This window comes from Patella vulgata, chromosome 9, assembly GCF_932274485.2.
Source record: "Patella vulgata chromosome 9, xgPatVulg1.2, whole genome shotgun sequence".
Lineage (NCBI taxonomy): Eukaryota > Metazoa > Mollusca > Gastropoda > Patellidae > Patella > Patella vulgata.
The window spans coordinates 27,164,679-27,186,753 of NC_065887.2; the positions used below are offsets into that span (position 1 = coordinate 27,164,679).

The following is a 22,075-nucleotide window of genomic DNA, read 5'->3' on the forward strand; positions in this document are numbered from 1 at the left end:
TTTCGATATTCAGACTTAATCTCAAAATCAAGATATAACAGTTATGTTTTCTTTTTATGTTAAAACTGTGCATTCTATGGCGAAACCGACACGCTTTCGAAATCTAACAATAGAAATGACTGATGTAACCAGAGCAACGAAATGTAAACAACACAGCTAGACTAAAGTAGAGGCCTAGCCTAAATACTAATGTAAATCAATATCCTCTTTTCCAAGCGTCTTCCGCGTCAATGGTAGGTGTAGGCCTATGTCGATGATTTTGCAGTCGATCATAGATAAGCCTAGATGTAAGAAATGAGCGTGATACTGATAGTGATAAAAAAGATTTTTCAGCAAAAGGGACCTTCTCCGAATCCGATGATAGTACTGTGATGTGCCCCGTGTTTAGCTACGTTCTCGTAGCTAGTCTAGGGCCCCGTTTTAGCTACGTTCCCGTAGCTAGTGTAGGTCATATAATACCGTAAATTATAGTTTTTCTCTGACATATTTTCTGCGATGAAGCGTGAACATCAATAGGGCCTAAATGAAGCGAAAACTTATCGAGAATCGAAGGACTGATCTCGGTTGTACGTGATAAGGAGTAGGGTCGTCTGTCCAACCTCGTGGGTTTTCTCCAGGTCCTCCGGTTTTCTCCCACTGCTAAAGATACCCTACGCGCAAGCGAATTATTGAAATAAAATTAAACCATATGTTAGTCCAGAAATGACCTAGTTTGTGTCGAGTGGACGTTAAACCCAATTTCTCTCTCTCTTGAAGGACTGATGATAAGAAAGGGTGTGTAGCCTACGCTGTTTTTAGTACCTATTTATCATTCTTCGTGGCTAGAAATGGTAGAATGTTCCGAACCATCATCGTCACCGTTGTTCCTCGCATTTCTAACTGGCTCGTATTGATAGGGAAGAACATTCCTGACAAGCTGTCACTTTCTGCCGATGCCACATTGAAATCGACTGCAATAGGAGTGTCCACTCTTACGTCATGTCACGTGATGTAGCTTCAGCTCATTAATTGTCGGAGGTTTCCGTAATTGCGGAAATCTGAAAGTGTTTTTTAACGTTATTTGTTACTAAAACTTTAAAAAAAAAAAAAAAAAATCTGAAATGCTTTACACAATGGACTAAGTAAATGATAGAATTAAAGTTTTACTATAGCATTCTCCTTTAAAATAAACCCCAAATATTGTTTGTCGGTTGGATTTTCTTCTGACCCTGAACCACTCTACCGTTCGGTGTATGTGGGTGTGTTTGTATTTGTGCGTGTGTATGTATATTTATTGTATGATCAGTAGTGGAATACCGCGTTTTATCAGTGAAATAAAAGTGTTATTCCACTGGCTAGCAGTAGTCCATGTTGGTTTTACCTAAAATGATTGTAAAATCATAAAATAAATAGAACATTTATTTTGTCGTTTTGTCGTGAATAACATGTTTTATTTCATCTCTAAGCAAGAAAACGTTTATATTTCCACTCATGCTACGCATTCGATGAAATAAAATATGTTATTCACTCTAAAACGACAAATATCCTCTATGTATATTGTGCTTGAGGACAAAGGACTTTATCTGTATGTCGACAGGGATTGACACAGCCAATCGGTCCACTGCGGGCCCGTTATCCTATGAAAGCCACATTCAGTTCGACCGTAATTTCATTCGAGCGTACGATAATGACGCAGCTATATAAATTAGTTGTCATCGGTTTCAAGTTTACACAGTGACTATAATTATTGATCGCGCCGTAATCACATTCATTACTACCATTAAGGAATATTTATCGACAGGTAAACTACAGATTATACAAGATGATGTATATAACCAAACCAGCGGCGTATTATGCCGCCGCAGGTAAGTTTTGTACTTTTACTAACGTGGTTCACATTCACAACCTCAAGTATGTTGCTAATAAAAATCCGACCTTCTCTTGTCAGCATGATCCACCACTGATCAGAATTCTCGAATGATACCTATTCAGTCACCGGGTGGCATGTGAATCCACTGCTCAGGCACCCTCATTTATGATATCTTTAAGAAATGGTCTGTTACAGTGAGTTCTTGACGTGTGATGCACGGAACTGTGGGTATCCTACTAGAAACATCAACGATAATTGGTTAATCACATGTACGACGTCTTAGGCCAAAAGCCGCTCGTATGGCCCCTGGCGCGACCCCCCACTACAACTGGTCAGATCTTCGTGTAGTGGAGGTCATCGAAAGTATACCTCCCATTCCGATACTAGTTCCTTTCTCCTCTTTCCACAACTCGATTTTCGCATACTCTTTCCGTACTGTGAACATCATAAAATCGTTTCGCCAACCACGCTACATTTCTACTACATTCTATATTTTAACTAATTTATATTATATCCAATATAACTTTTTGATCAATTAAATGAGAAAAAACGCATTTGCCTTGTAATTTTATTCCAGTATATTATTTATAATTACAATCTTATACAATGTACTTTATTATATTCCTGGGGAGATGAATTTATATAAGCCCCGGCGTGTTTTCAAATCCCACAATCATATAGTGTACTTTTATAATATGTAAATATTTATTGAATAAATAGTGTCAGAAAAACAGATGGGGGAGCATAGCAATGAGCATCTGTTACTAGTTCGGATGAGAGTAAAACCAAGGTTTCATTCAATGTAGATGTGCACGTAAAAAACCATTGACAGCTTGAACTTGACAAAGAGTACACGGAAACGCCTCTTTCCTGTCTAAATTTCTCTATTGGTACACTTTTGGTGAAGAACAGAAGCATGATAAACTCCATTTCGTTTCAAGGCTTTGGTAATTAAATTGTACATTGATATTTGTCCAAATTGTGTAACACGGGGTACAACTACACAATTTACATCCCAAAGATACGGGTTTTCCTTATGAGACGATGATCAATCCATGCAATACTGAACATACTAAGTTATTAATCCAATAGATGAAGCTTGATGACATTGATGATAATATTAAACATTGTTAAACCAATTATAGCAAATAGAAATGCCCTTCAAATTTATTTTAGGTTGTTTCTCGGAGGACTCCGATTATCTGCAAATGTTGTTGAGAAGACCGTTTGTTATTTGATTGTATTTCTCTGACATTGTATTTTATTAAATATTATTCGTGGTTTTGTAACCAAGCAGTGTATCTAGTACGTTTGGGCATTGATGGTTTATTCACCGTCATTGATCGATATTGACGTTTGGTGTCACAACATTTAAACGTATTGCGCAATTCACTATAAAATGAGTTTACACAAATGTATTGTTCAAAGAGTGTCAAGTGTTATACTCTCGAAGATTGAAAAATAAATCGGTGTCCTTGACCCAAGCCAAGCCCTAAAGCACGGTATTATTATACTGTTGCTTTTTCCAAAGACTCGAGATATGTATTAAGTCTTCACGCATAGTTACTTTAAGGATTCATGTATCGTTTCTCTAACAGTACATGTTACCTTTATAGCTTACAAACCCTGGTTTGCAATAAACTATATACACACTGCACATTTGGGTGGGTAAATTGAATTGAATTGTACTCTTAAATGGAATTGCGACATTATGGCCTTGATATATTGTATTCTTGGGATCACGCTATACGGTAAAAGGTATGTAATAACAATAATAAGTACTTCTTCTTATCATTGTAAATTATGGTTTCACACGTCAGTGCTCTCACATAGTTTCAGCAAAATAATCAATTAGGATAAACCTGACACTATTCCAGTCCATGTAACAAAAATAAATAGTCGCTAAATTAATAATTTGCAGGTGCGGATACGGGATCTTAGAAAAGGGAAAGGGATGCAAAATAGATTGTTGCCTAGAGTTTTATATGTCCAATTTTAAGTGTCGACAAGATTTTTGCCTGTAATTGTAAAATGTGAGTTTCTCACTTAAAATGGCGGCATGTGTTCAAGGTGTAAAACAGACAACAGAATGTTAAATAAATCAATAAATATAATTTGGTTAATAATATGGTTTTGATTTATGGCGACTTGTTTGTTCTAAATGTAACTTGGTGGAATGTATAAACATTGCGAAATTATGATCTTGCAAACTATAAACACGCGATTTGCTGTTATGAAAGCCACGACTAGAGCTTATTGTCAGGTATGTTTTTGAATTATGAAATTAAATATCTTTACGTGAAATAACAGGCATTTATTGTTGTCCTTTCCAATTGTATGTAATCAGTCATGCGTGATAGCACGCAGCTTTTTTGTTTTCGCTACAAACTCATCCCATTTACTTTAGTTACAGTTGTAAGACCACATTGTATGTAATCAATCATGCGCGATAGTACGCAGCTTCTTTTTTTCCTTTTTACCAATCTATTTCGCTCCAAGTCCATCCCATTAACCTAAAGTCACATTTGTAAGATCGCAATTTGATGGATGTTGAATCCCTTGCAAACTAAAACATTGCGAAAGGTGAATCTCTGAAAAGAATAACAGTACATAAATGATGGGGAATTTCGCAACATTTGACATCCTTTCGACATATGAAAGAAACCTTTCCCTAATTCTATACTATCTGAAACTATGTTGTTCTCTTCGCAGATTATTTAAACTTTCAGATTTCACATGTTTCGCTGACTATTCCAATAATTTCCCACTATTTCAAACTTAAACGCAGTTCTAGCAAAGGGTACTGTTCCCTTAAATAGACTGAACTATAAAAAGACGCCAATCTACAAATTCTAAAAATGTGGTGGCTACTTGTCTAAACCCATTTACAAACATACGAAGGTATAAATTGGAAACAACAGAAATCTGTTATGTATAACTATTCAATTTAAACGTCTCCATTTGGTATTAACATTTTGTTTATTGTTTCATACATGTATTATTATATAATATCAGATTTCTATATATTAAATATGAAAAAAAAATGTATTTTGTTACCTTGTCACAACACAGTTTCTAAAAATAATCCATTTCTCTACGCGCCATTGTTGAAAAACTTATGATATACCGAATTTATTTGAACGTTTCAAATGGACGCGATTTAAGCTATGAATTCCTAGCAATTTAAATACAAGTTATATTTCTTATAGGGAATGAAATGAAATAGAGTGTCCAAAAATCTTTCAATACCGTTCATACCCCCCCCCCCCAAAAAAAAATAAATAAATAAATAAAAATAAAAATAAAACAACAACAAAAAAAACCCCCAAAAAACCCAAAACACACACAAGATATCTTTAAGTGTGCACGCATTGTTACTTGTTACTTTAAGGGTTCATGTTTCTGGAACAGTATATGTTACCTTATAGCTTACAAACCCTGGTTTGCAATAAACTATATACTCACTACACGTTTGGGTGGTTAAATTGAATTGAATTGTACTCTTAAATAGAATTGCGACATTATATGACCTTGATATATTGTATTCTTGGGATCACGCTATACAGTAAAAGGTATGTAATAACAATAATAAGTACTTCTTCTTATCATTGTAAATTATGGTTTCACACGTCAGTGCTCTCACGTAGTTTCAGCAAAATAAATAGTCGTTAAATAAATAATTTGCAGGTGCGAATACAGAATCTTAGAAAAGGGAAGGGGAGGGGATGCAAACTAGATTGTTGTTCTCTTACAATTTTTCCGAGAAGTAAAGAGGATTAAAAGTGCACTTAAATAGTTTGTGACATTCTAATTGCTGTTCCCCCTTAAAATAAGAGTAGACCGTGTACAATTTCCGTCCCTACTTTATTAGCCTGTTGAGTGTGAAGGCATACCCCCCCCTCCCCCAAGCACTAGCACCCGACGCCAACAAAAACATTGCAACAGAAAAGGGAGGGGGAGGCGTGATCCCCACCCCCACCCCCGCCCCTGCACTAACCCGTCCAACTCGGTAAGTTTTTAAGCTCTTAATGCCCATCGATAGCTCGCTCTTCTCCAACCTTGTGGGTTTTCTCCAAGTCCTCTGGTTTCCTCCAAGTCCTCCTACGCGCATTATGTTAGTCCCGAAATGACCTAGCTATTGTTGAGGTGGACATTAAACACTCTATTCGTTGTAAATGCATTTATGTCAGTGAAACTTTCTGTTTTGTCATGTGATGGGTGTTGTACTATCAACAACTATCATCAACACTATTTCACTATCGGAGATACTACTGGTATTTATCACGTGATTGATGTTATACTAATTGCAACGGTTAATATAAATAACACTGTTTCACTATCCGTTGTATGTACATTTCAGTGATACTACTGGTTTTGTCATGTGATGGATGTTATACTAATTACAACAACTGCCAACAACAGTATGTTACTGCAACAGGTAGCAGTAATCCACCATTGACGCAACAGCAGATCTGTGGGTGCGTTTTACCACAACATTGATTATAGATTTACATTATTCAGTGTGGCGATTCATTTCAATTCATATTCACCCTTTTTATATTGGATGAATGCTTGTATTAGTTCTAAAACGTACACATTTAATATTTAATCCTTTAATGTGTATTTCTCTGTGTATAGATTCGATTCTACTGTTCACAATGATTCTATTTCTTCCACCAATTTAACTGTGGATTTGTCACCCTGTTAGTGCTAGGAACCATCGCCTCTCTATTGCATTTGTATTGTTTCCTTTATAGCACATTGTATGGCTTATGTCAGAATTCATTGGCCATTTCGGTACAGAAAAGTAGGACGTCTAACCCCATTTTATTCATGCTTTCTGCTTTAGACTTAAAGGGGCTTTTATACATGCTTTACTATCCATTATCCGACGTTTCTCGAAAAGCATTTAAAATTTGTTTTGCCCTTCTATTTCCGATAATGTAATGTTCAGATATCAATTATTTTTACAGAGCAGCGACAACGGCCACGATCTGTTTAGATACTGACGCAGCTGACTGTCCTCTAGGAACTGCTGTACCCCCAGAATTTACCCAGATTAAAACGACAATAAACACCACAGTTATGGGTTGTGGAATATGTAAGTAATTGTTTTTATGCTGGCAACATACGACTCATATTATTACCAGTCTGCCCAACCTTTAGTTGGTTGAGTAAAATCATTATTGGTGGCTGCGAAACTGGCTGATGGAATAGGATGTATGTTTATCACTCTATAGCCTCTTGAATCCCATACAAGAAGATATTCCTAATATGAACCATTTCTGGAAACTAATTGCCAGGGATTGTTATACTGTACTTTATTCTTGGTTGGACGTAAATACTTTATCTCCATTATTATAACATTTATATTAAAGCAATAATTATTAGTTATCGGTGTCCGCGTTATATACTGCACCAAATACATACAATAATTAGCAACATTAAATTCATTTTTAATAAGTTTATTGGAATATATTTTTGGGTGAAACTACTGCTCATTTTGAGTTGTACTTTGGGTTTATGACTAGGAGTAAATAATTGGATGAAATGGAGTTTTGTGGGACATTTTGAACCGACAACAATTGAATTCCAACTGTCAAGGGTTCCTGTACATGTATGCCAACGTGTACACGGGACCTCGGTATTTCGTCCCACCCTAACCACTAGGCTCTTTCCTTGATATGTCCTCTGCCCTGAATCACTGACAAAATGGAGCCAGGCCGGAAAATCTCAATGAACTCTTTCTAGGCAACACCAGGGTCGAGCATCTGACCTTGAGGTTAGTGGGCCAATGCCTTAATCACTGGGCCACCCTGTATAACAAGGGACATTACGCGGATTCTATAGTTACATTATTAATATCTTTTTAAGGCGGCATGTCACTTGGGCATTATTTATTGTATCAATCAGAGTGTCTATAGTTAGACTTCAGAGACAATAAAGAATTGATCAAGACGTGGTTAGTTCTCAGTGTAGTACAGGGCAACCTGAATTGAAAATGGAAACACATGCAGATCAAATTTTTGAATAGAATGCTTTTTTGGGTTTTTTTGGGGATATAAACAGGTGAAATGATTTCTTGTATCCCATTTATGAATATTTTTATTCAGGATATCTGAATGGCATTGAGGAACAGGCTCACGCCTGGATTAAATGCGCTTTGTAGATATAAACCTTTCTATGTTTTTTATATCTAAATTAGCTTTATTAGTGATCCGTTATTTCATAACTATTTTTCTTTCAACTTGCAGCAAACAGCTGTTTTCAGAAAGTTTTAGAGTGTGCAAACTATTCAACCGAGCTTGCAAATGATATACTTAACATAAATTTCACAGATGTGTCTACTCTACAAAGTATTTCTTCAACAATGTGCCCGTAAGTTTCTACTTGTTTGATATAATCTCAGCATATCAACAGGGAATTGCAATATGAACGTGGGTGGGGTGGGGGGGGGTAATGCACGCTAGTGAATTATCCAAATGAAATTGAATAATAATGTTAGTCCCGAAATGACCTAGTTTGTGGATATTAAAACAACCACCCCATCTCTCTCTCTCCCCCCCCCCCCCCTCTCTCTCTCTCTCTCAATATGAACAGGTATCATGTTCTTAATTATTAAGAACATGATACGTTAATATCATTTTTCTCAATATGAACAGGTATCATGTTCTTAATTATTAAGAACATGATACGTTAATATCATTTTTCTTTCCAAATTGTGTAGGTATATGATCTGTTTCAATACAATCTGATACTAAAATTGTATAGGTTTATGATTTGTTTCAACACCGCTTGATACTATGATATTAAAATTAAAATTGAGTTCAAAACAGAAAAGTAGATACCAATGTGAATAGATTGGCACCTATCAAAAGTCACCATTAATCTTAAATGTAATATGTTAACATCTTGATATTTATCACTACGGGAATAATATCAACCTGATTATCTTTGAAACAGACCTTATTTCTAACATATCAAAATGTCAGAATAATTGTCATTCAAATTAATGTATGATTTCATGGAAAGCGGTCTTTACATTCGGTATGTTTGTTTTGAGCTGGTCCGAACCAATTTTAATTATAAATGTATATCAGTAGCTGCATATATATAGAGTTCAACGATAGTTTAAATAAATCTAAGATAGCCAAGTTGGAATATCAACGATTACTATATATTATGTCTTTCAGTGCATTTGGTAAGATTACAGGATGCTACAGTGAACTAACACTTACATGTACCAATCCAGCTTTCGCGAATGCAACATCTAGCTTAGATGATGTTAGACCCTTGATTGCACAACTTTGTGGAAACGATACAGGTATGAATATGATTTAAACAGTATAAACCCAAGGGATTTTTTATGGCAAATACACTGTAGTAAGATAATAGTGGTGAAGGACGGATGGTCTAGCAAGGCACAACGTTTTAACCTTCGGGTAGGACGAAAAACCGAGGTTCCAAATTCTGGGCAGAGTTTCCCTTATAACCCACGGTGTGGTGTGTATCCGTCGTCATTAGCCCAGTCGTTGCAAAATAGTGGACTGTTAAACCTCATTTCATTTCCATAAGATTAAAGCCGGATAAAGAAAGATCTGAGTGTGTAGTTTTCGTTATAAGTACCACTTTAAAATGTATAGCCCAAGTCAGATCGCTTGAGTGTTTGGTCCAATGCGGGTTGGATGGCCGAATGGTTAGCGCGTGCGCGATGTATCATAAGGCCTTTTACTGAGTCAACTGGCGTTGATTCGATCCCCCGCTTGTACGCGACAAGGATGAGGGTCGCCTGTCCTACCTCGTGTGTTTTCTCCGGGTCCACCGGTTTCCTCCCACTGCTAAAGACCCCTACGCGCAAGCGAATTATTGAAATAAAATTGAACCGTTACTGTAATCACAATGTCGATAAAGTGGTCTATTCCGAGCCAGGTATTTAATATTCATTATGAAAGTTCTCAGGATGATATGCGGGTAGGCTCCAGGTTAGTGTAGGATGGATAGTTGTGGATGTACAATCCCAAATCAGTCAAACAGAATGTTGCACTCAATTTGAAAAACATTTTGATACTTTATTAAAGGGCGTATGGCACTATTTTTTAAACCTTAAAATAGACAAATATGATTCTAAAAACACATATTAATGTAATATGAATGTTTATAACATGATATATATATATTCAATATTTGAAAATAATATTGTAATTTCTAATCAATTATGTTCGGTAAAATACGTAAACAGTTCAAATTGAACGACAGTCGTTTACGTCGGCTTACTGCAGTCTACACGTTTGGGTTTTTTTCGCTTTTTTAAATTATTATTTTATCGTTTGTGAATCAGCCTTTACTAATTACTTCCACATTGTGTTGTAGGGTATGTTTTTATTTGTGTTTTTATTTAATTTGTTCATTACAAAATAACACCCGAAACCATGTCTTTCACGGCACGATAACAACATCAATATTGATTGAAATTGATCAATATTGAATTCTAATTCGTGTTTTTAATTTCGAATAATATGGAAAATATTAAGTTAGAGACTTAGTTGCTTTAAACACAGATTTCAGAAGCCTGGTGATAGTGATGCAATAAAGCACACAATACTAACTGCCCCTTCACATTTGGAACTTTACTTCAATTTAAATGTTTCAGGCATGCAAGGTGGTTGTCTACAGAAATCTATGGAGTGTAGTACCATTTCACGTAATATATTTTCCGTCGATTTTACCGATATGTCAGCAATACAAAACTTAGCGCCCATGATTTGCTCGTAAGTTTAATTTTTGATTTTATTTGGGAGTTGATAGATGTGATCTCATTTATTATTTGTTTAATTTTTAAACAAAAATAGGAAGTGATTAGATAGTAATTTAGATGCTGAAATAAGATATTTTTGTTAGAGAAACAGTCTACTGAGATGTACTTGATAAGATTTTTGGTAATAATGGTGTTGCTTGTGTTTCTTAAGCTGTTGGTGGCTAAGTGGGTAAGATGCTGGCTCGCTAGCCTGGAAAGTTCATTCAGATTTTCCGGCGTGGTTTCCCCTTGTCAGTGATGCAGGCAAAATTTCCCTCATAGCACACTGTATGGCGTATGCCCGTCTTCATCAGCCCAGGTCAGGAGCAGAACAGTAGGACGTTAAACCCCATTTCATTTCATTTCATTTCTTAAGCTGTTGATGTTAGTCTACCGAATGTATTAAAGAAACGTTCAACCTAGCATGCGGGGATCCTCATCTATCCTTTATTAAGTTCCATGTAGCACAATTTGGTCAACAGTTCGAAGATCTAAACTAATATCTGTCTAAAAAGAAAAGGTTGCTTACGTTAATTATTTATACGGTGTCAAACACGGAGCTTGATTTTATTTTTTGCTATCTTAGCACAAGCATCACTTACACGTCTTGTAAGTGTAATAACGGCGTCTCCATTAGAATTTGTTGACGGTGAGAAAGTTTTCCAATATTATGTTCCTTGATCATGACTTATGACTTATAATGGTTATCACTAATAATGTATATTTTTCAGTACAATGCCGAACTTAACTACATGTTATAATCAGTTAACACAAGAGTGTCCAACTTTTATACCCGCGAACGCTACATCACCCTTAGATGCTCTCAAACCAATGATTGACCAAATGTGTGGAGCAGGTATGAAATTATTTCTCAATATGAAAAGGACATAAACTATATCACCCACTAAAGAGAGTTCTGACTGGCTCATTTTTCAAAGATGATCTTCATTATTAAAGATGCATTCTGTAAGAGCTAAATCTAGCTATTACGGGTATTGTTTTTTTTTTTGTTTTTTTTTTGTCTTCAAATGTTATATGTTATATTTTATTCACATAACCAACATTCTCGGTCACTGGATGGCTGGCATATTAAGAGGTTTAGAACTTGTCTGCCATATCTTCGTTAAGGAAGAAAATGGAGACAAAGTTTATTATCGTAGAATGGTACTCGGCAATCGAAACTATTTAAGCTACTTCTTATCCACACTTCAAAATTCATTCAGAATAAAGTAATTTGACTGAATATTTCAATTTATTCATTTGTCATTTTTTATTTTAACGATCAGATCTCTATTTGAATCTTACATAATGCATTTTTAATGCATGAGGTCGCACCACATATAAAGAAAAACCTACGGACAGGACACAATATACATAGACACCTCAAACAACAAACGTATATATCAGATCAAGTGATCCGGGGGACTAGCCGTAAGCGTCCAATGCGCTCATAACCATTAGTTGATTGTATATACGGAAAGGGTGTACATCATAACGATGTCAAATTTCGAAATCAACTGAATGTTTTCAGTATACTGCCTGCAAATAAATTATGGGATTTTAACAATAAGAGACATGATCTAAAACTGCATTGTTCCTATAAACGTTTTAAAAAGAAAGAATATTTTCCAGTAATATAAGCATAGCTTAATGGCCCGGGTAGAGTTCAAGAAAACTTTATGATTATGACGTAATGATGTAGAGAAAGCACAAAGAAATTAAATCAATTGTACATGTATATCCAGTTCAATCGACAGCCTATATATTCAAAATAATCCCTAATTGATTTGAATGCTATGAATAGATATTAAACTAACATTTGGCACCGGATTTGGATTTCAACAAAAGTTTTCCGGGCCTTGATAATAGCTTAGATATATTTTATTGACCGACCTTTACTATGGCAAGTGTTTTGGTTAATTCTATAACCTTTTCCATATAGGAGGAAACTGTATGGGATGTGTCACGCCGTTTATGGCTGCTGGCTGTCAAAATACCTCCCAGGACGATTATGAGAGTACATATAGATGTTGTGGGTAAGTCTTATCCATGACTTATTATTTTTTACATATAAAACTGGCTGTGCTATGGGAAATACGGTAATATTTATAAACTGGGTACAAGATGCCAATATGAACATACATGTACACTGTCAGGTTATCGCTAATCAACTCAGATTGTCATCTCGGTTACCACCTATCATTGTCAAGCGTAGATTAACTTCGGTCCGATGTTATCGAGTATTTACAGATCCGTAATGTGAAGTCAAATTACCTTAGGGTGAACAAGATTATCTCTGGTGTTAAGACGAGACGTGTCCATAAATCTACGGGAAAATAGGAGGTAGTGTAAACTACTTTAAACGAGTTTTGTAATACTTGAAACACTTTTAGCGCCATGAAATCTCTACTGACTGGTATACGAAACGCCTTTATAACGCATGTGACAATTTGCATTGGCTATCTAATAAGGTGTTTAACTGTACATAGATAAATATAGGGATGATTCCGATCATAAAGGCTTCTACAAAAATATAAACTTAGTGAATGATATCCATAAAGTTGCATTGTATTAAATAATTACACTTGAGAACACCCTCGAAGTTTCGGTCCATCTAACACAAAAACTAACACAAAACCCTATTGTTATCTATTCCACGATCCAAATAGTACAACGCCAAGACATCGAAAAAAAGAGGTTAACTGAGTAGACATTCATGGTTTTTTTTTAAAATTTACATGTACATATCAATTTTTTTAATTTTTTTATTGTATCTTCCAATTGTTCTTTCTATCCTTCAAGTGTTTCCCTTGAGATGTCTAATTGCTTTAAAAGAAATCAGTGCACGCAGGTGCCAGTGTTCGGGGATACCCAACAATTTGAACTTGCTTTGGAGATGCAATGTTCTGGATACCAAGGTATTGAAATAAAATTGCTTGCTAACCGTTTAACTATTTCATAAAATATGTTTAATTGTATTAAAATAAATAAGTGCTCACAAGGCTCCTTACCTTAGATAGTCCAATTTTTTTAAAGACTGATTCAGTATCAAATAACTTTAGTATAAAATATTTCTATAAATAGAGTGGGTTTTAATTGGGATAATGCTATTCGCCAATTCCAATCAGATATCCTGAATTAATATATTATTTAAAAATATAATAGAGTGGATTGACATATTTACAGCACATTAGGGTTACGATCCATGGCATTTTACAACTTATTTCTAATTTCAGAGTATTGCCCTGGCCTCAGTGCTTGTTTAAGCCCTTTCGGTGCAAACCGAGATTTAATCACAGTCTGCTCGTATGTATATTTTTTATAGTTTCGATTAATTCCAGCCACCAATTCATCCATGTTTGTTTGTATTCATGTTATTTACTTTATGTATTGTTTACTAAAGTATCTGCACGAAGCAAATTTCTAAGAATAGGGAACCAAACGCCATACTTCCCATCTAAAATTAACTTCAAATAGTGAACTTATATTACAGTTTCCATTAGAGAAACATGGATCAAATTCGACCTGATATTTATCTGTTATGATTTGGGGAAACAATCTGTTTGTAGTCTGGTTGGTAGTTTTACAGTACATGCAAACTTTCGTGTCGTCACGGTGTAAATTTTACTACTCTCGCCCCACATTAGTCACAAATTCCTATCGTTTATTCTTTTTATTGGATATTTTCATTCATTTATTTTATTTCATTGGCATAAAATTGTGAGCTATAAGACTTTTATTTATCCCAACAGCCAAATCGACAGTTTTATGACGTGTGTGAATACAGCTTGTAAAGATAAACCAAAAGTTGGAGATCTGACACTTACGCAAATTATGCCTCTATATCAACAAATATGCACTGGTAAGAAATTAATGAAGCCGCGAATCATCATTTACATTTTTCGGACAATTTATTACTTTTCATTCCTAAATCCGTGCTAAAATGTACTCAAAAATTGATTATTTAACATCCAATTAAGAACAAAAGAAAAAACAATTTATAGACGATAGACACTCTCCCGGCGTGAATTCAATTGGATTCAAAAGAGGCCCAGTATACGATATTACTTATGAGTTGAGCTGACTTGTTTATATGCTGAAAAACTTTCAATTTTTCATATTATATCAGCACGGAATTGAACAATTTTGAACAGATATTCCTTTTTGAGATCAACTCGCACAAGTATCATTGCACAGTTATGAGTCGTATTTGTAAATAAAAAGAATAAGTAAGAAGGAACAGACTGTTGAAACTATAAGTCGTAATTTATTCCAGATATATTTATACCCTTACTGTATAGTTACTAATTAATTTCACAGGTTTGAGTGCCTACCCAGCCATAGGTACCTGTCCGACATTTGGTACGTGTACACGGAATGGCGTCTCTGCTTTAATACCCGAACCAGTAACACTCAAGTCAATCTCTGCTGTTGGCAACCCTGAACACTGGTGCAAGTAAGAGAGAAAACAGTTTTTATTATTTATTAAATATCAATATATTGAAAATCGTTTAAGCTCTTTCTCTAGATGTCCAGTATAGAACACGATTTCTACAAAACAATGTAGATCAATGGGAGATGGGATTGGCGTTGCCATGGTTCAAATTACTATCCCGAGTATTGTGTCAATAATGTACTAAGTTTTTTTATCCACGTCGTATTTGATTTTAACGTATAAAATGGATCTTTTCTATGAAAATATCAATATATTGGAAATAGAATACGATTTCTACAAGACAATTATTGGGGGTCAATTTTGGCTTTCCTGTTCACAAATTACTATCTCGAGTATTATATTAATAATGTAAAATGTATACGTGTTTTTAATCACGTTATTTTCAGGCCCGTAGCCAAGGCCCCCCCCCCCCTGGAAATAATCTTGCCCCCCCTGACAAAAAGTTGTCGACCATATTTATAAATTACCTATGTATGATTTGAATATATTTCTTGAAAAACGCTCAGAATAGTTCGTTCTTAGAACATATAATTGTCGATTTCTATGCTTAGAAACTCGTTTACAGCTGCTCAATTTTCAAAATTTTCCGGACCCCTGCTTCCCGGGGGGAGAGCCCCCCCCCGGACCCCCCTATCGCCGGGGCTGCCCCCCCCCCCTGCGCCAGCAAGCTGGCTACGGGCCTGGTTATTTTTGTTTTTAAGGTATAAAATTGATCTTTTCTATGAGAAATCCCAAGCTAAAGACAGGCAAATGTAACGATTCCTTGCTCCCCAAGGCTTACCAAAGTATATGTTTATGAATGAATCGTTGGCCCAAAGATTATATATACCGTCTAACTTGTGGCCATTTAAAATTTCTGTTGGTTTCTAGGATTTCAAATCGCCATCTTTATCTGTCTTAGAGAAATATAGAAATCATAAGTATGCTTTCGTATAAGCCAGTCTCGCTATTTCATATCTTTTCCGTAATCGTGCTAAGACAAGCAAAAAATAGCTGTGTTTACAGTTACTAGGCCACAAAAAGAGGGTTGGGCGGTCGGAATTTTAAAACAAATTATGATTTTTTGTTTTCCTGGGGTTCGTATTATCTGTTTCCTGGCATTTCTAGCTTACTTACTGGGTAAGGTTCTTGAAAATAATACAGAAATCTCGCTGTTGGAATAACGATTTATAGGGCTTGGGAAATGAGAAAACGGTTTAAGATCATAGATTACGGCTAAAAAAAATAGTGTCGGTCGGTTAACTGTAAACACAGGTATTTTTTTTTTATTTTGACTTAAATTTGTATCCTGTACCTAAGTATTCTCTGTTTATATTGTGTTTTACTAGAATGGCTAAAGGTATATCTAACTGTGTATCTGCTGCACCTACACCTTGTAAGCTAGGAGGGAATAGCGTTGCAGATGCAGCCTCTATAAAGACAACGACTGATACAATTTGTAATGGCGGTGAGTGTTTTATGTAAAAAGTAATAGAATTCCTCCAATTATTCATAAGTTTAAATGGATAGGGGTTTGGCAACGTCATTGTGCCTTTTTATCGATCTCACATCATTTATAGTGAATAAAATATCTATTTAGGGTAAGCATTGGGGCTAGGTCCAGGGTTAGGTTTAAGAATTTGGGGGGAGAGGTGCGATTTGTACGGAAAATCGAGGATTATGGGATTACACATGGGGATGCACGTAAAAGGAATTCGTCAAAAGCGGACACAAGCCCGATATCGACATGTATTTAAGCCGAGATATAGTGGAATAAGCAAAGGAAAAATAAAAAGGAATACAATGTCAGTATAATTATAATCAGACTGGACAGTATTAACCCAGTTTCCAGAAAAATGACTTTTGACTGGAGACTTAGATTTGATTTCCAGCATCATCTTGAAATAGTTTTAGAATAACCCTCTTATTGTACCTAGCATGTGTCTGTTTGTTTGTTTTTTGTGTCACAATAACATCTGTTGGTCCATCGTTTAGTTTCGGTTGGTGAATAAAATTCATGGTTTTTTTTTTTTGAAATAATACAATTATGATCAATGTATCGTGGTATTATGTTATTCAGTTAGAAATCCATGCCCAGGAGTAGCAGCATGTTTGTCCACGTTGGGATCAGACCGGTCCGTGATCCAATCATGTCCGTGAGTAAACACATATTAATTTATGTCTGTCCCTTCGTCATACCTATAACAGCAGTCTGAATGTTTTGGAATTTGTTCTCTAAGAGTGATGATTCAATGTGATAATTGGATGTTACAATATAATTAAGACTTTCGTGTAGCTATAAACCTGATTTTTCTTCTCAATAGTCGCAATAAAAGTCCGGCATTTTGAACATAATATGTTACCATTCCGGAATTTGTTACTAAAGCTTTAATTACGATTTTTGAACCATGTGTTTGGGGCTATAGCTTTAAAATACTTATTTACATTCTCATTTTTCTTAAAGTAATATTCCGGCCTTTGTAACATGCGTTACTGCAGCTTTAGACACCTGTGGCGAATCCAGTAAAGTGAAAGCCAGTTATAGTTTAACTGATATTCAAACTCTGTTTACCCAATCTTGTACAGGTATGTTATTATTACACCTTTTTGATTAACATTTAACATTAGCGTGCGTCCATTTCCTTTGACATATTGTTCAGAAGGTATATATAATCTTTCTAAATATAATAATAACAGCTCAATAAGGAGAGAGAGAGAAAAATGGGGTTTAAGTCCACTCGACACAAACTAGGTCATTTCGGGACTAACATATGGTTTTAATTTTATTTCAATAATTCGCTTGCGCGTAGGGGTCTTTAGCAGTGGGAGGAAACCGGAGGACCCGGAGAAAACCCACGAGGTTGGACAGGCAACCCTACTCCTTGTCACGTACAACCGGGGATTCGAAACCACGCCAGTTGACTCAATGACAGGCCTTATGATACAGCAAGCTCAATAAGGTCATAGAGCACATTATAATGTTAGTCCAATAACTTTCAGCGAAGAGACTTCATTCGAACATTTTTTTTGTATAACTTTTGGGAATTATTGTTTTTATATCATAGTTTTGTTTTATTATTAACGTTGGTATTATTATTATTATTTTCTTGAATAAATATAAATCTTTGTTCATGACTACATGAATTTTCTTATCATAATTTATTTGTAGTGTTTCCAAATTTTGCGGGCTGCCAGCAAACATCAATCTGTATGGAGATTAACCTACCCTCGGGTATTGCCGAGGTCACGGACAAAATCTCCGACCAAACATACTGGTGCAAGTATGTAGTTTATTATTAGCGATATAGAAATGGATTAAAATATTGGTTTCTTTTACAAAATCCTTACAAGATCGTGCCAGAGGGCAAAAAGAATAGAAATTCATTGTATTACCAATTTTGTTCTATCCAAACTATAAGAACTTTCAAAAAGCTACGTTTGCGTTAAGAACTTTCTAAAAACAATTTAATATCTTTTAATGCGCCGAATTCTCCCTTTTGTTGCAATTACTGTGCACATTCATTATGTTGAAAACAGAGCGGTACTATTTATCAGTTAAATAATTATATATCCCTTAGCAGAAACAGATTAGAGGATGACTACAGCCGTTGAGTTACATGTCGAATTTATAGTTTTATTGGTGTATAAACTTCAGTTCATTGTGTGAATGTAGCCGGTGACTAACTGTTTTTTTTGTACAAAAATAATATTAATATTCAAAATGTACTTTTAGTGTGATTTATATGAATCGCAAACTATGTAAACGTGTGCAGTCATCCGACTTTTTATCGCGTGATATAAAAAAGATTTGTATTTTGAAAATATTACATGACTTAATATTTGACACTCATTTCAGCTCACTTAAATTAATACTGAAATGCACGACAGCATTTAGTCAAACCTGTAACCAAACAGCTACTGTGACCCAAACTCTAACCAATTTGCTCAACCAGGTTAAAGTTCACTGTCCAGGTAATACATTTGTATAATATGAATATTGATTTGCAGCAAACATTTAAACCTACCTTATTTCAATTCAATAATTGTATTGTTCTAAAATATTATATCATGTGAAATTACCCCCGTTAAAACGGCTTTTTTTGTTGCAAATGAAACGTAAGGAATAAACGGGTACATTTTATTTTATTGTTTTTTTTTATATATATTTAAGAAACAAATCTGATTTGTTTAATTATTTTATAGATCAAGGTGGTTTTGAAGAAACAACAACAGTTGTAACCACTGAAGGAAATAATACAGCCATTTCAGGTAATACACTTACAATTTAATACAGATATTTTATTGGCAAATAGATGGTTTAGTTTGAGTATTTAAGTGCGCGTTCGGCTGCGATTGGTGGAATTCAGATGACATTCATCCATATAAATTAAGGAGCTTACCAAAACTGAATTATTGAAAGGTGTTACGGTATAGCCATTATCTTCTGATATTTATTTAATATTTGTTTAATTTTTTTTTTGGGGGGGGGGGGTGGCTGAATGGTTAGCGTGCGCGCGCTGTATCATAAAGTCTGTCATTGAGTCGACTGGCGTGGTTTCGAATCCCCGGTTGTACGTGGCAAGGAGTAGGGTCGCCTGTCCAACCTCGTGGGTTTTCTCCGGGGCCTCCGGTTTCCTCCCACTGCTAAAGACCCCTACGCGCAAGCGAATTATGTAAATAAAGTTAAGCCATATGTTAGTCCCGAAATGACCTAGTTTGTGTCGAGTGGACGTTAAACCCCATTTCTCTCTCTCTCTCTCTTTAATTTAGTGAGTATACTAAGTCTGTAAAATTCCAAAGAATTGTGATTAACTTGGCTTGATTCAAATATATGGTAGAATGCAATTGATCAACGTGAAAATCGTATACATCGTTGTATAATTCGTTGAATTAATACTTTATGTTTGGTGTTTCAAAACAGCTAAATTGTATGCCTTTTTTTTCCTTTTGCAGAGGAGTCCAGTGTAATGTTAGTACTGGTGGCATCATTTGTTATCAGACTTTATTAAAATAACAAGAACAGCAGAAGTCTGTCCAAAATATCTGTTTATTTGCAGCTTTCGTAAATTTAATAAGTGTAGAATATGCTAGCCAGTATGCTAGCTTGGATGAAAATGATAGCGAAAATTATTACAGCTGTAATTTTTAAATAATCTTTTTTAATATAAGTGCTCTTGGTTGTGTATATATTTAACCACAGTTTTCGAATTCTGGAGCTTTATATACCAGTATTTATTTTATTGTATATCATCTATATTTTGTGTATACGTGTATATCTATAGTGTGTATATTATACTACAATACTTGTTATAATCTTGATTCTGTAAACATATACAATCCACCAGATCTAAAAAGATAGGTTATCATGTTTATCACTCTGTGAGATGGAACATTTTTATGGCTCAAATTTGGAATTTTTACAATATTGATATTATTACCTGTACTGCTTTATTTTGTCTTTAACATATTTTTATACCATAGTTTATTTCTTTTGTATGCATGTACATGTGTTAATGCTGTCGTACATTGTCGTTACCCACGTCTGTCGGGCCATCAAACTTCTGGACCAGTTCTATGAATGATGAATCGTCTCCAAATTCAGCTTTGCATACATTTGTATTGCTCAAATTTGGAATTCTTACAATATTGATATTACCATTAATGCTTTATTTTGTCTTTAACATATTTTTATACCATGGTTTATTTCTTTTGTATGTACATGTGTTAATGCTGTCGTACATTGTCGTTACCCACATCTGTTGGGCCGTCAAACTTCTGGACCAGTTCTGTGGATGATGAATCCTCTCCAATTTCAGCTTCGCTTATCAATTGATTTTAGAGTTATTGCCTTTGTCATCGATCACATGTAATGAAAGTCAATGTTTTCAAAACATTAAAGTGACGACAACAGTCGAGCAACTAAGCTGCAGGGTGGGGTGCATGTTTTGATGTTCGACAACATATTTTTCTAATAAAATGAATTCTACGACCTCGGATGTTTTTTTTTCTATTAGTGCTGTTGAGTCTTCGCTGCTCGGCTGGTTGTTAAACAATAATTTACTATACATAACATGATGCTGCCCAAATACAATATAAGAAACAACATTTTAAAACTTATTAAAACTTAATCAAATGTATTAAGTGATTCTATGGGTCCCGAATATGCCATTGTTGAAACGTGGTTATTATTAAACTCAGTCATTTTACTTTGGATTAAGAGTGCGCAGAGTTTTAGCGATGCCCTGACCAACTCCTTGATTATATGCCCCAAGAATGAATCAAGCACAGGGCGTAGTACTGGGAACTTTGAAGACAAAAGACATTTTAAATATGAAATGGTGTTTAATGTCCTACGTCTCTCCTCCAACTAGGCCATTTTAAATATGCCAGTTTGTACAACAATATTAACAATGATAATTTATATTTTCAATTCCATGCTTTGATCGGATGACTCTCTGTAATGGATTCCTGGGGTCTGACAACTGTTCATTCATAATAATAACAACATTAATAAAAAAAAACTATTTGGACTGATATTTAGTTTTAATTATTATTTCGACTGCGTATTCAAAGAAAATTGAATTCCCTTTAGTCAGCGGTTTATTGTATTGGGTGGGAACTTATCTTGGAGTATGAGCTCACAGGCAGCAACTATGCAAGAAAATACCTTAGTAATGAGACATTACGAAATTGTTTTGCCTTTTCATATTGACTGATATATTCTATTAATATTTTGAAATTTCACGAGTTGATATACAATGAATAGTAGTATCTATCGATCATATCGAAATGAAGGATTGAGATAATCGAAATTGAATCTGAAGACATACTTGTTTCAGTTGAGGGTATATTAACGAATGAAATGGGGTTAACGTCCGACTTCCCGCTCCAACCAGGCTGATGAAGACGGCGGGCATATTCCGGGGCCGTAAAACACAATTATAAACGTAAGTGCACAAAGGGGTTTGTACAGAAGGTGTGCATGAGACTAGTCACA

General features: G+C 35.1%; 1 protein-coding gene across 1 annotated transcript; it reads left to right on the forward strand.

Annotated features, from left to right (window-relative positions):
* Window positions 1–1,518: 1,518 nt before the first annotated feature.
* LOC126832119 (uncharacterized) lies at window positions 1,519–21,068 on the forward strand. The gene is made up of 19 exons (XM_050562813.2): window positions 1,519–1,844; window positions 6,210–6,327; window positions 6,823–6,950; window positions 8,104–8,227; window positions 9,043–9,173; window positions 10,500–10,617; window positions 11,375–11,499; window positions 12,586–12,679; window positions 13,446–13,561; window positions 13,880–13,949; window positions 14,396–14,505; window positions 14,964–15,099; window positions 16,428–16,546; window positions 17,159–17,234; window positions 17,543–17,664; window positions 18,248–18,359; window positions 18,935–19,050; window positions 19,282–19,347; window positions 20,032–21,068. Exons 1-19 carry the CDS (start codon window positions 1,802–1,804, stop codon window positions 20,085–20,087), a joined length of 1,980 nt encoding a protein of 659 aa, XP_050418770.1. The 5' UTR covers window positions 1,519–1,801; the 3' UTR covers window positions 20,088–21,068.
* Window positions 21,069–22,075: the final 1,007 nt, after the last annotated feature.

Bases quoted from the DNA above. Each gene is read 5' to 3' on its own strand.
- LOC126832119 (XM_050562813.2), top strand. From the start codon at position 1,802: ATGATGTATATAACCAAACCAGCGGCGTATTATGCCGCCGCAG. The intron at 9,174-10,499 runs GTATGAATATGA...TAAATGTTTCAG, and splicing joins ACTTTGTGGAAACGATACAG to GCATGCAAGGTGGTTGTCTA. The intron at 19,348-20,031 runs GTAATACACTTA...TTCCTTTTGCAG, and splicing joins AAATAATACAGCCATTTCAG to AGGAGTCCAGTGTAATGTTA.